Source organism: Lotus japonicus, chromosome 2, assembly GCF_012489685.1.
Source record: "Lotus japonicus ecotype B-129 chromosome 2, LjGifu_v1.2".
In the NCBI taxonomy this organism is placed as follows: domain Eukaryota; kingdom Viridiplantae; phylum Streptophyta; class Magnoliopsida; order Fabales; family Fabaceae; genus Lotus; species Lotus japonicus.
In genome coordinates this window covers 55,082,062-55,094,698 of record NC_080042.1, presented here as the reverse complement: position 1 = coordinate 55,094,698, position 12,637 = coordinate 55,082,062, and the positions used below count along the sequence as shown (strand labels likewise).

Here is a 12,637-nt window from a genome sequence, read left to right as displayed (position 1 = left end):
TTAGCGAAATTCTTTTTGAAAGCCAGAAGAGTGTTATTTTCAAATATGAAAATGTCTGATTTTGTTCTAAAGCCTATGGAAGATTGATAAGCTATAATTAATCATCGGACGTTATCACTTCTTAACTCATGCACGGGTTAGATCATTGACATGATTGTCCCTAATTCTGGCATCATCTCCTTCAACAGTGGTTCCTCTTCTTCAAGCGCCCCAAAGGAGCCTTGAGCTTAAATGATCAAAGGAAGGTTGTTTGCCTCCTTAAAATGAGGCCAAACAGTCATGACCTCATTGATAAAGTCTCATTGATAAAGTCTCATAAGCTTACCTATAATAAATGACCCTTGGCAGAATGAGTCCCAAAATAATTTGTACACTTGATGTTGTTATTGTTAACCTTCAACTACTCTCAAGGTCTCCAAAACTTACACGTGAATTGCATACGGAAGTATTCCTAGGTTGCTTTTATCAAACATGGTTCCTTTCCACAATGCACCCAATATCAAACATCATCATTGACTTCCTAGCAGTCACTGACATTTAACCTGCAAGGAAGAATAAACAGAACACTATTCTTCAAGCAAAGTTAAAACTGTACTCAATTTTTTTCGTAATTAAAAGTTGCAACACCTTAAAGCCAGAAACATTTGAATGTAAGAAAAATATTATTGAAAAGAAAAAGATAATGCAGGTGCATCCTTATGAAAGGGATTACCACATTGTCAAGAGACATTTTATTCGAATCCCTCCCTCGTGCAAGAGAATGGTGCACAACACCTCAATTAAAAATACTAAATTGACATAAAGCTAGTGCTTAGTGGTTACATAACAAAAATGATGGCCCTTAAACACACGTAATGCTCCTTAATGCATAATAACTCATGACCATTCATGTTTCTAACTAAAACTTTCATTTTCTAATTAAAAGTAAATTTATGACTAATGTTAACTCCCATAAAAATTTATGACCATTCATGTTTCTAACTATGATTGAATGCGACACATGGGCATAACAGCTCCGCTGTGAGACGTATACAGCCACGAATGCGGTTACAAATGTACTCAATTCATGCTGTCAGACCAGTAGAGAAGGATTTCTTTCCTCCACAAAATTTAAGAGGGCAGATCTAAAAATGTGAATTTCTGCTGATATGGGCACTAAAACTGATACAAGAAGTCTACTTCATTTCTTCTTATGGCCAAATAAAACCATGCAATCATACAATTAATATAAAACTGCATGTTATCTCCAAAAAACCATAGAATCAAATACCAATCAATCTAGTAAAAGTCAATTATTTCAAGAATGAATTTAGAAACAAACCTATATCAAAAACCTTCAAGAAAAGGAGGGGTTAAAGAATCTGAGCTTTCATTGGCACTTAACCGAAGAGATGCGTGAGCATGTTTGGGCTCTTCCACCTGTAGCATAATGTAACTCATGATAGAAATCAAGCTAAAAAACCCATTAAAACATATATGAGAACAAAATAAAAAATTAGAGATAACATTTACATGCATCAAGTACTCATGGATCCTAAATGGAGAAGCACATAAAACATGCTAATATATTTTGATTAATAAACTTTCATTGACAAAAAAAAGTGCAATGCAAAACACATGTAATTAAAGGAAGTGAAAGAATAGTAATAATGATAAAATATGTTATGGCATCACTCTAGTGAAGTGTTATAATAATAACACTCATGTAGTGCAATTGCTAAAGGAAAGACACTTGCATGTTCTTTATATGGAGTCTTGTATTCTCTTCTATAAGTGTGTCACAGGACCTCTTAATGTACTCTCAGTCCACCTCTGTCTGGTAACTGGTTCAACTTGGTTCTTAATGAAGAACATGTAATGTACTTGTAATAAATAATGGAAAAAGAAGTGGCCTATTTATACCTTGCTCTTCAGTTTTGAAACCATACTGGGACTTGTAGTGCGAATATTAAGGGAGAAGAAACCACTTTAAGAGCTTTACTTCACTTTTATACTCTTACAGCCCCAACATTAGAAAAATTCCATTTACTACAAAAGAGCAGCCGACATTTCTTTTGATACATTTGAATATCCAAACTAACACGGAAAGGGCCCCTCCTATTTGAGAAACAGTTGATCAGATTGATTGTAGTCAATCATTGCAAGTTGATATGTCATGGTTGTTACCATAGACCATTGAACAATGAGATTCATGCATTAAATTAGCTTACCTATGATTCTATCATAAAGGGACTGTAATGTGAAATTAACAAAATAGTAAAAAACACTGCCAATCCCATTAATTTAGTCATATATAGAGCAAGCCTGCCACAACCCATCATACTAACATAACCAAATAGGAAATTAGAAAACCTAATCTCTAGACCCAATCAAAATCTTTCTGCACCAAGATGAAGAAAGTACATTTAATTATAAAAGAAAACACCAAAAGTGACACTGACACATCAGGAACAGTACATCATACAAACAAACACCACTCGAACATGATTTATTTGAAGAGAAACAAACACCAGACTTGTAAACCTTAATGCAGCTGCTTTATGTCCCAAAATCATCCCGCATCACATGGGGTTTTGAAATGCAAACTGCAAGCTTACGTTGCAATTAAGATCATTCACACTTTCACTAAAATAAGCTGAAATGGAAACATAAATAGAAACAAAAGAACACAAATGCAGTATCTCACCATGACCATGAAATCCTCAAACAAACCGTTTCGACAATTTTCTTTTGAATCGGACCATCTTTTCTTCGTAATAGCTGCATAAGTTATCTCATGGTTAAAAATCAATAAGGTGCCAAGAAATTTTGAGGGGAAACGAAGACCGACCTTTCTCTAACTTCAAAATCCAAGACATTTTCACCAAAGGAGGCTTTTTACAATCGAAAATTCCACTGGTGTTGCATTTATTATCATCTCCCTGGGTATGAGCATGGTGCTGGCCGCTGGGATATCATCGATGATCAGAGGCGTGACATCGGCTATGGCCTCAGAAGCAGCAGCGGCGATCTGAGCATTAGAGGGGTCGCATTCTCTAGGATTCGTGGCTGGAGAATTTCTTGGCATCACCTCGTCTTCTCCAACGTTCCTCTTTCTCGGCCGTTCTAAGAAACTGAATGGAACGAACTCAACGAAGGAAGAGGCGGACACAGAAAAAATCACAAAAGGAAGAATATCAAACTTCGCTCTCAGCCGTTTCAAGAAACGAATGGGGAAAATGGAAGGGGGAGAGACAGGGTGAAGAAACACATGATGAAAGCAAGGGTCAAGATTTATTTTATATTAAATTACTCATGAATTTACAGATATATCCATTAAAAATTTGTCACTCAAGTGTATTGATTTATTGAATTACTGTTTTACCCTCAAGGCTGCAGAAACTTTCCTTTTATATATAGTATAGATAGATAGATAGATAGATAGATAGATAGATAGATAGATAGATAGATAGATCAGCAGCTATTTATTGCAAATTTTGTTAAGATGTCAAATTGACGGACATCTAATAAATATAGAAATAGAAGAGAAAAAATATACCAGAGATATAGTGACTAGTGAGTACTGTGTTAAAGAAAAAAGACAGATAATAAGAGAAATTAAGTGAAAAATGTTGTGCCAAAATGGCTAGTCATCCAATTTTTACATTTTAGGCCCAGTTTGGAAGAGCTTATTTAAGCTTATCTGACAGCATAAACTCTTATGCCAGTGTTTGGGATGACTTATGCAAACAGCTTATGGCAATTTTCAATTTATTTCAATAAATTTTAAAAATAGCTTATGAATAAGCGCTTATGTCATAAGTAGGTAAAATTAAGCTTATGTCATAAGTAGCTTATGATCATAAGCACTTAATTAAGCTGTTTTTCCAAACGGGAACTAAGTAGTTTGAAGAAGAAAGAAATTGAGAATTATTATAAATATAGATAGTTTAGTTGAGTTTTTTTTTCAACGTGAGTTTAGTTGAGTTTGATTCCTAAAAAACACTATTTGGCTAGTGCAGTACTGTAGTTATGTGTCATTGTGATACTGCAACATAATTTTTTGTTAGCATCGGCCAAAAGCAAACGTTAAGTAGGTAAAATTCGACGCTAAAACTGATTAAGCGTCGTTGTTAGGCTTAATGCTAAATGGCCTGAAGCTAACTAATAGTCACTACAACAAAAGGCTTTTTACTGGTAATAAATATATCCTTTAGCGGCAATAAAAATGGCCGCAATTGCTTTTACCGGCAAAAGCGACTTCGCCGGTGCATCGGGGGTCGGCAAAGGCTTTGCCGGCGCTTTTACCGTGCGCCGGTAAAGACGTAAAAATGGCCGGGAAAAGCAGTCATCATTTAGCGGCCATAATTTCCGTCATTAACTATTGCCGCCAAATATGATTGTTTGCGTCGGCTTTTTAATACAAATTTTGGCGGTTCCAAACCGCCAGAAATTAGTTTCTTAGCTGCCAAAAAATAGAGCTTACAAATCAAATCTACTTGCATAAAACTTACACTAGCGCTAATGCTCTTACCACTGAATTCATTACCTTGTATAATATAGTTTCAGAACTAAAGTAGCAGAAAACCATGGAAGTATGAACACTAATGACTAAACTACTCTACAAATCAGATTTTAAACCAATTCATCATTTACCAACACCAAACAAGTTAGGAAACATTAATGTCAAACAGCGGCAAAGCATCACAGTTTTACAATTTAAGACACCTTATCATTTTAATTTCACCTCAAATTGCGGAAGGTTTAACTCTTAAATAGGTAGTGTGCATCATGATCATCTAAAAGTCAATCCATGAAGATGTCATACTCACAATTAATATACATCATGATCATGTCATTATAACATATGGAAACTGAATTAACAGCAATCATTTTACGATAACTATGATACCGAAAACATACCTTTACGTCCCTAAGAAGTGAAAAACAACAAGATTATCTAAAAATAAATTTATGACAAACAGGTAAAGGAAAACCCAGGTGAAAACAGCTTCAAAATCTGCTTATAGTTTAAATTTTCACAGTTACCTTCAAAAGCTTATAAATTTAAATCTCCAGCACTTTATGTCAAGCACTCAAGCTTTACTTTTGTGAAGATGCTACACAGATACTGCCAAAAAAAAGAGCAAAGGTCATAAAACCATAACATAAGCTAGCATGCCAGAAAGCACACACTTATAAGTCTCATGTATAAGAATACAATGTGTGAGCATATATTATCCATCATTCAAATTACTTCAAACAAATTGATAGTTAATAAATATCGTGTCATCTACCCAAAGAAAATGTCAAAGGAGAGAAGTATTTCTTTCAACTTCACAATATGAGAATTTAGCACAAAACAAATTACCAAGCCAGCTATGTAGTTTTCACAAAAGGAGAAGGAGAAATAAAGGTTACTTACTTGAGAAGTAATTTTCTTGGTGATTACAATTCAGGAACAAGACAACAAATTTTCATTTCCCTGGTTCAGTGATTAAAAACGAACCTACCGTTAGCCAGGCAACCATAAGCCACATAAAAAATGATAATACTAGAACACACACTTACGCTTACCTTGATAGTATGTTGGGAGACATGTTTGCAACCTGGCATTGAAGCTCAACACGATTTTCTTGGTGGATTTTGCCTAATTAATAGACAAAAAAGATTGAGCGCTTGAGCAATGCCAATCACCAATCAACTTTAACAAAAATCACAGTAACCCTTTAGAGATGCACACTTGCTTATACAAGTAGTGAGTTCAATCTAAATGAATAAGAACAACAGCCACACAATAGCAAAGTAATTCTTACTTGTTCATAGTGTTTAAAGGCATAACCAATCAAGAGTTTCATATTATTAAACAACCTGTAAACAATAAAAGATAGAGATAGGAAGTTAGAGTGGAGATTTCAGATTAAAAAACTTACCTTCCAGATTGGCTTCAGATATACAATAAAAAACATATCACACAAGGCTAATTGTTGTTCATGCAATAAACGAACTTGGGAAAGCAAAGCAGGATAGAATGCAAAAAACCCAAAACTACCTTCTTCCCCAGTATTCTTTCTTTCCCCTTTGGAAATTACCTTTCATATTCCCAGCAACTCGGCCAAAAGAACCCAAAACTCAGCATCACCTGCATTGTCAAACTCTGAACAAATCAACCTTAATAGAGAACAAATGAAAGATTCAAAATCAAGAGGTGACAGAAACAAAGGAACCCAGCCTGTGTTCCAACATAATGTTCCTGACCCAGCCACTACCCTTCTAAAGGGTTTGAAAAAAAAAGTGAAAAGTAAAAAGCCAGCTGCAAGCCCAAACCCTCGGGAAGGCACAAGTAAATGCAAATGGATAATTGATAAAAGACACACAAATCTAAAAGTTTCAAACAATTTAAACTTTGTTAGGTGTTATAATATAAATATGCTGCACAAACTAGCTAATTTTGCATCCATCGGCTCCAGGCTCCTTCATAGTCCTCACATTTCATCACCATTCCATCGGCTTAAGCTTATATTACTAAAGACTGTTTCTTTTATATCATGTATTGTAATCAAGTCAAGTTCATTCTTAATTTTAAACACCTGGCTATTTGGCAATTGACTCTCATAAGTGGAAATACAGTGGCACACAGGACAAAATACAAAAAACTTCAAATATCATAAAAAAGGAGTAAGATCAAAGATGAATTTCAAATACCTCCATCAAGAGCACCAGCTGCAGCGCACATTTTTTTACTTGATTCACGGAAAGCTCGTAGGCGTTCATATCCCTTGAAGGCTTGAACGCGCCACTCATTGTGTCCCACCGAAACCTTCTGCTCCCTTTGCTCAATACACAATCAACAAGAAAAATTCAATGCTGCACAAAGTCACAAAACAAATATCGAATTCAGAAAAAGGAAAGCAGAATCTAGAACATTTTGATAATAATTAGCCATCGATCAAGCCCTAATTGTGGGACACAATAAGGATAGGTCGCACATTTTCAATTTGAACAAATTTGACAAGAACCAATAGTTCCAAGTTTATCAACGAAAATCAAAGAGAAGAATAATGAATAGAAACCTGGAATCCCCAAATTGAAGAAAACAAATTTATCTAACTGAAGAGAAAAAGGTAATCGAAGGTGATATACTAAATAGGTTTAGAATCAGATAACAGGGTTATGCATCAAAATTTTAGCTAACTGGAATCCCCAAATTGAATGAAACTCCTTTCTCCTACCTCGGTGAAGCTTGCAGTCACAGGGGGAAGATGTGCTTCTGCTTCGTCTAGCTGCTATTACCGTTGCAATGGGAGCAAACAACACGAGGTGGTTTTCAATCGTCATCATCGGCGTGATTCCGATTACCTACACATCAAGAACAAAAGGAGTGAAGAGATTGAAAGAGAGTGAGAGAAGAGATCTTTCACTTTCTCGGGAAAATGGAGAATTCAATCATTTCCTGCACTATGCGCGATCCCAATTTGGCTCGCCGTCAAGATCGATGGACACCACTCCGCTTCCTCTGGACGGCACTGCTAGGGTTCGACGCCGCCGCCTCTGGTTCACCTTCGCCGCCTCTCCGCTTCTCTCACAGCACGAAGAAAAAGGCTCCGCAATCAGATAAAAAAGGTTAACGAAAAGAGAAAAAAGTGGTAAAGTAGTTATAACGCGAAGTTACAATTTTTAGTAGCAATTGTCATAATTGCAGGTATTCATCAATTAATTGCCACAAATTTTTTAACCTTTCAAGTAAGTTGCCAGCCATAGCGTTATTGCTGCTAAAAATTAGTCGCTAAAGACCATTTTTGTTGTAGTGAGTGTTGGGTACAAAGGAGACGGCTCTGGAGCAGGTCCTGCAACGCGCTCAATCGCTCCGCCCTTCGCTGGTTCTTCAGCAAGATGCTCCCGTGGTGCGCCGAGACCTACCATCTGCATGGAGGAGACCTTCAACGGGTACATGCCACACTACTAGAAAAAAGACTTTTCACATCAGGGTTTTCACAACGGTGGATGAAATACCTGATGTGAAAGATAACGCGGTGGCAATATTGAAATTATAATGAACTTTTATGATAGTTTTCACATCAGTTGGAAATAGGTCTGATGTGAAAAGTAATTAGTAAAGAGTTTTTACAACGGTTAATACAATAAGCGATGTGAAAGCTAAGTGCGGTGACATTTTTGAAATTTTAATGAAGTTTATTTCACATCGGTTGAGAATATAACCGATGTGAAAAGTCTCTCTTTTCTTTTCACACAAACATTTCACATCAGTTATAATATACCCGTTGGGAAATATCTCTCTTTTATTTTCAAACAAACACTAAAACCCAGTGTTTTTTCTCTCTATCTGGGAAATAACCTAACTCACGCGTTCCACCTCCTGCATCTGCCACCTCTAGCTCTAGCAACCTCCTGCATCATCTCACGAAAAAACCCTCACTGTCGCTCGTGCTCGCCGTTCACCTCACCGTCGCTCGTGCTCGCCGTTCACCTCTTGCACCGTTCACTGTCTTTCTCTCTCAATCTCCAAAAGGATCTTCGGTTTTCTCTGAAATTCCACGCTCATGGCTGCCGCCATCGCTCGTGCTTGTGCCCGTGCTCCACTATAACAGTTGTGCTGTTATTCCTGCGGGTTTTCACCTCAATCTTCAGGTAAACAAATTCTTCGCCTTAATAATTTTTTCTCCTTCCAGTTAGTTCTGTATGAGATTTCAAGTTTTGGTTTTCTTCTTCTTAGGTCCCGTTTTTGTTGAACATTCACTCTCTCTCCTAGTCCTGCTTGTGGAAGCTGTTATGGTTGCGTACTGTGTTTGGTACTTGTTTCTTTTCTATACTGACCTTGCTGCAAGGTTTCTCCATCTTTCTCCTAGATCCGCATTTGCTTGGTGTGAACCCTAATTTGATTTGTGGAGTTTTGATTTTGCTTGCAGATCGATAAGGAACGTGCAAGTGTTCTTGTTGGGTCAGGGATGAGTGGTTTGACTGTTTTCTGTTGGTGTTAACCCTAATTTGATTTGTGGAGTTTTGATTTTGCTCTCACTACAGGAAGATGTCTTTATGATTTATTGATTTAAGAAAGCACAAAACAATGATACATGTTACCAATTTTAATTGGCTTTATGAATGGAAATCAAGTCCTCTGGTATGTATTTCCTCGTTGTAGCCTAAGTGTTTCATGGGTATTCATGTTGGGGTCATCTCTGACATGTTGATGTGTATTACTTGCTAGGCATTTTATTGAGGAAGCATTGGATTCTTGAGGAGACACTACAAGCGGTTGGCGCTAAGGCAATGGTGGTTGGGCATCCTCTTCAAACTATAGGTGTAAATTGGTAAGGAAAGATATGTCTTTAAGCATGCTTAAAATAACCTCTCAAATTGTCACAATCTTTAGGTGGAGTGATAATTTGTGTATTGATACACAACTTGAATTATTACATTAAGTTGCAGATACTATATCTAGGTCTGCTAGTGCATTGTTGATGGAATTCTTCTGTTCATTGAAATCAGTTCCTTGTTTCTTCTTACAGTAAGTACAATTGTAGCATATGGCGCATAGATGTCGGGATGTCCAGTGGAGTTCTTAATTCCAGACCAGATCGGTAAAACAAATCCATGGTCCTAGACATACTGTACTTATGATAACCCCCAGTTAAGAACTACGGTGGATTACTATAATGTTAAGTACTGTTAAAGATAACCATGTCCGCATAAGTGCATGTTTGGATACACTATGGAAGACCATGATGAAGCCAACATCACAATGGACAACCCCAAAAGCTAAGAGAAGTTCCTTTTGTCCACATTTTGGCTTACTGTGTATCTAAACATGCACTATTACTTTGTACTGAATCTCTTTTCTATTTGTTATCTTAAGCTTAGCCTTTATGTATTGGTATGTTAATGGAAGTAATATCCTAATATTTAGTTCATTTGCAACTGATTGGAAATTAAAGCCTGAATCCACTTCAGGGTTGAATGCCAAGATTTAGGTTTAGGTTAGCTTACCTGTTTACTTCTGATACTTTGCAGAAGCTTGGCCCCTATTGTAGAAAGGTACTTAGCTTGAGCTGAAAAAACTAGCAGTTGAGTTGTTTTGGAAATGTACTATCTAATATTCACAGCTCACATTTCTAACCAGTTTCTTTAAAATTTGTATTCATTTTGATTTTGAGTTTCTTTAATTAACTAGTTTCTTGTATTCATTTTTAGACCGTCATCATCCATATCGTAAAAAGAAGAAAGCTTTCAACGGAAAATCAGAGTATGGTAAAAGAAAAGCTGCTCAAAATTATGTGACTGATTGTTTGATTATCATGCAGATTTCAATATATGAAATTAATCCTCAGTGATATAAGAGAGATTTTTCTTAATAATTACATTCTCTGTGAGTGCACAATATTTAATTCCAAGCTTGCATATGTTTGTTTACTTTTTTTTATAGTCCTGAAGCAGTAGAATGTCATGTAGTTAAACTAATTTACTCGGAGAATGGCAATGCAAAACGAAAGCAATTGGAATCAAATGCATTGGATGTAAGGCTGCTTGCTAGTTTTTTATGGCTTTATTTCTAATTATAACTTTGACTTTTGATTCCTTTGGGCTGAATTTTGATAAAGCGGCTATGAGATGTTGAACTGAACTCAAGTCTCTTTGAAAACCTCTAGCTAAAAATGCAATGCAATTTTTTTGTTTGTCAACTTTTCAGTTTGTATACCCTGCTTATACAACAATGTTGGGGCATCTACGTTCTAAAGCTCTAGATGATTTCAAGACTAAGCTGGATCAATCACTAAACAATGGTGAAGGGTTCGCTTCATCTGTTCAAAGGTGGACTCAGTCCATTATGCTCGAGTTTGATAAAGGATCTGCTGGTAATTATCAGATAGGATTGTTCTAAATAGCTTATGCATTATCACCTGTTATTTATATGCATGTTTCACAGCTAACTAAAAATTGGGGTGCCAATGTTAGCTTGAGTGTCCATTTGCTTTTTGAGTTTATATTAGGTGTCATTCTCTCCCTGCCTTTATTATTTTAAGATGTACATTTTCCACTTCAAACTTATATTGGAACTGGATATTTAAAGTGAAGAAAATTGATGAGTATAACTAAGGATGCATCTTATTTGTCCATCCTTCTATATAAGTAAATTATCAGAGATAATGACTAGCTTCATCTGTGCGCAGTGCAAAATTATCAGATATAATGACTAGCTTTGAGGTGATATTGTCTCAAAAATGGAGATTAATTGTTGAGCTGAGTCATATATTATTTATTCCTGCAATATCTCCATCAACCACTAAATTAGAAGTATCTTTTGCAGACACAACTAATCAAGGCATTGGCTGAGCCTGTTGAGTCCCTCTTTGAAGCAGGGGGAAAAGACACTTGGCTTTCTATCAGAAAACTTCTTAAACGTGAGACTGAAGCTGTTGTATCAGAATTTTCAACTTCCATTGCTGGTTTTGAGCTTGATGAAGAAACAATTGAAAGAATGCAACAAAGCCTAAGGGACCATGGAAGAAAAGTGGTGGAAAATAAAGCAAGAGAAGAAGCTGGAAAGATTCTTATTCGCATGAAGGATAGGTAACATCATTTTAAAGATGTCTATATTCATCTATTTGGTGAATCTTGGGTTTGCATTCTATAAATTGATTGATTGACTTAACTCAGGGGTTATAAGGATTGAAATAAGTCATGATGCTCTGCTAATTTTTGTATTCATTGATGCCTTTTGTTGGGATCGAATACCAGAAGCACAAGTTTCTGTAGGTTTGATCACATGAGGTTTTTAGGTATTGTACTAAGTTCTACTAATGGGTGATTTCCAACCGTTTATTGGTTAGGCAGAGAGAGACAGAAGATTTGCATTTATCTGATTAGAGCAGTACAGAAAGACTTGAGAAAACTTAATGGGAAACCCATAAAAAAGGCGTTGCTTTAAATGGTTTTACACTTAGATTTTGGTATTTGCAAGTGGTCCATGTAACTGATCCAATCAAACAAGATAAGGCTTGGTTGTTATTTGTTTCCATTTGTTTGTTTTGGGGGACACCCTTTGTTGTACTTGGCACTTTCCCTTGCTTTTATGATGAAAGAAATTGCTCTATTCCTATTTGATGTTATTCAGCTTTCAGATTGATTTGGTGGCTTACCGGCTTCTGTAATCAATTTCAGGTTCTCCACAATATTCAATAATGACAATGATTCACTACCTAGGGTTTGGACTGGGAAGGAAGATATCATAGCAATTACAAAGGATGCTCGCTCTGTGGTAATTGATTGCAAACTTCAATGAATTGTTCTAGTTCTTTTAGGCTATTATGTTTTTTTTTTGCTGGGACCTTGGATGTTTAACTCACTTGAGAGAGTGTGTTCTCAAGATCTCTTTTTATGTTAGTAAATTTTCATTAAAAAAATATGTATATTCAGGTCAAATTGTGTGGAAAAAAAAAAGAAAAAAAAAATTGTTGAGCATTCACATCGGTTTTCAGTCTAACCGATGTGAAAGGTTGGCTGACAGAACCGATGTGAAAATGAAAAGTGTACTTTTCACATCAGTTGGCTGACTGAACCGATGTGAAAAGTGTACATTTCACATCAGTTGGTTGACTTAACCGATGTGAAAGGTATACCTCAAAAACCGATGTGAAAAGGT

At 36.1% G+C, this 12,637-nt stretch overlaps 1 protein-coding gene across 7 annotated transcripts; it reads right to left on the bottom strand.

Moving 5' to 3' along the window:
* Positions 1–7,669, bottom strand: LOC130738383 (uncharacterized). Of its 7 annotated transcripts, none has more exons than XR_009019376.1 (12): positions 7,212–7,669; positions 6,685–6,846; positions 6,032–6,121; positions 5,796–5,850; positions 5,557–5,629; positions 5,405–5,464; positions 5,029–5,110; positions 2,831–3,113; positions 2,687–2,760; positions 1,903–2,097; positions 1,322–1,419; positions 1–566 (listed from the first exon to the last, which is right to left on the bottom strand). XR_009019376.1 is itself a non-coding variant. In XM_057590353.1 (7 exons), the coding sequence occupies exons 1-6, from the start codon at positions 7,318–7,320 to the stop codon at positions 5,457–5,459; spliced, it is 420 nt and encodes a 139-aa protein (XP_057446336.1). In that variant the 5' UTR covers positions 7,321–7,657; the 3' UTR covers positions 3,134–5,110; positions 5,405–5,456. The 7 variants fall into 7 exon arrangements, 1 of the variants encoding a protein (XP_057446336.1); XR_009019372.1 differs by having other exon boundaries at positions 1–542; positions 7,212–7,665; XR_009019375.1 differs by lacking the exon at positions 1,903–2,097 and adding an exon at positions 2,524–2,585 and having other exon boundaries at positions 1–542; positions 7,212–7,663.
* Positions 7,670–12,637: the final 4,968 nt, after the last annotated feature.

Coding starts and splice junctions, on each gene's coding strand:
- LOC130738383 (XM_057590353.1), bottom strand. CDS start 7,320: ATGATGACGATTGAAAACCACCTCGTGTTGTTTGCTCCCATTGCAACG. Junction 6,122..6,684: donor AGCTGGTGCTCTTGATGGAG/GTATTTGAAATT, acceptor TTGACAATGCAG/GTGATGCTGAGTTTTGGGTT. Junction 5,851..6,071: donor AGTTGCTGGGAATATGAAAG/GTAATTTCCAAA, acceptor TATTGTTTACAG/GTTGTTTAATAATATGAAAC.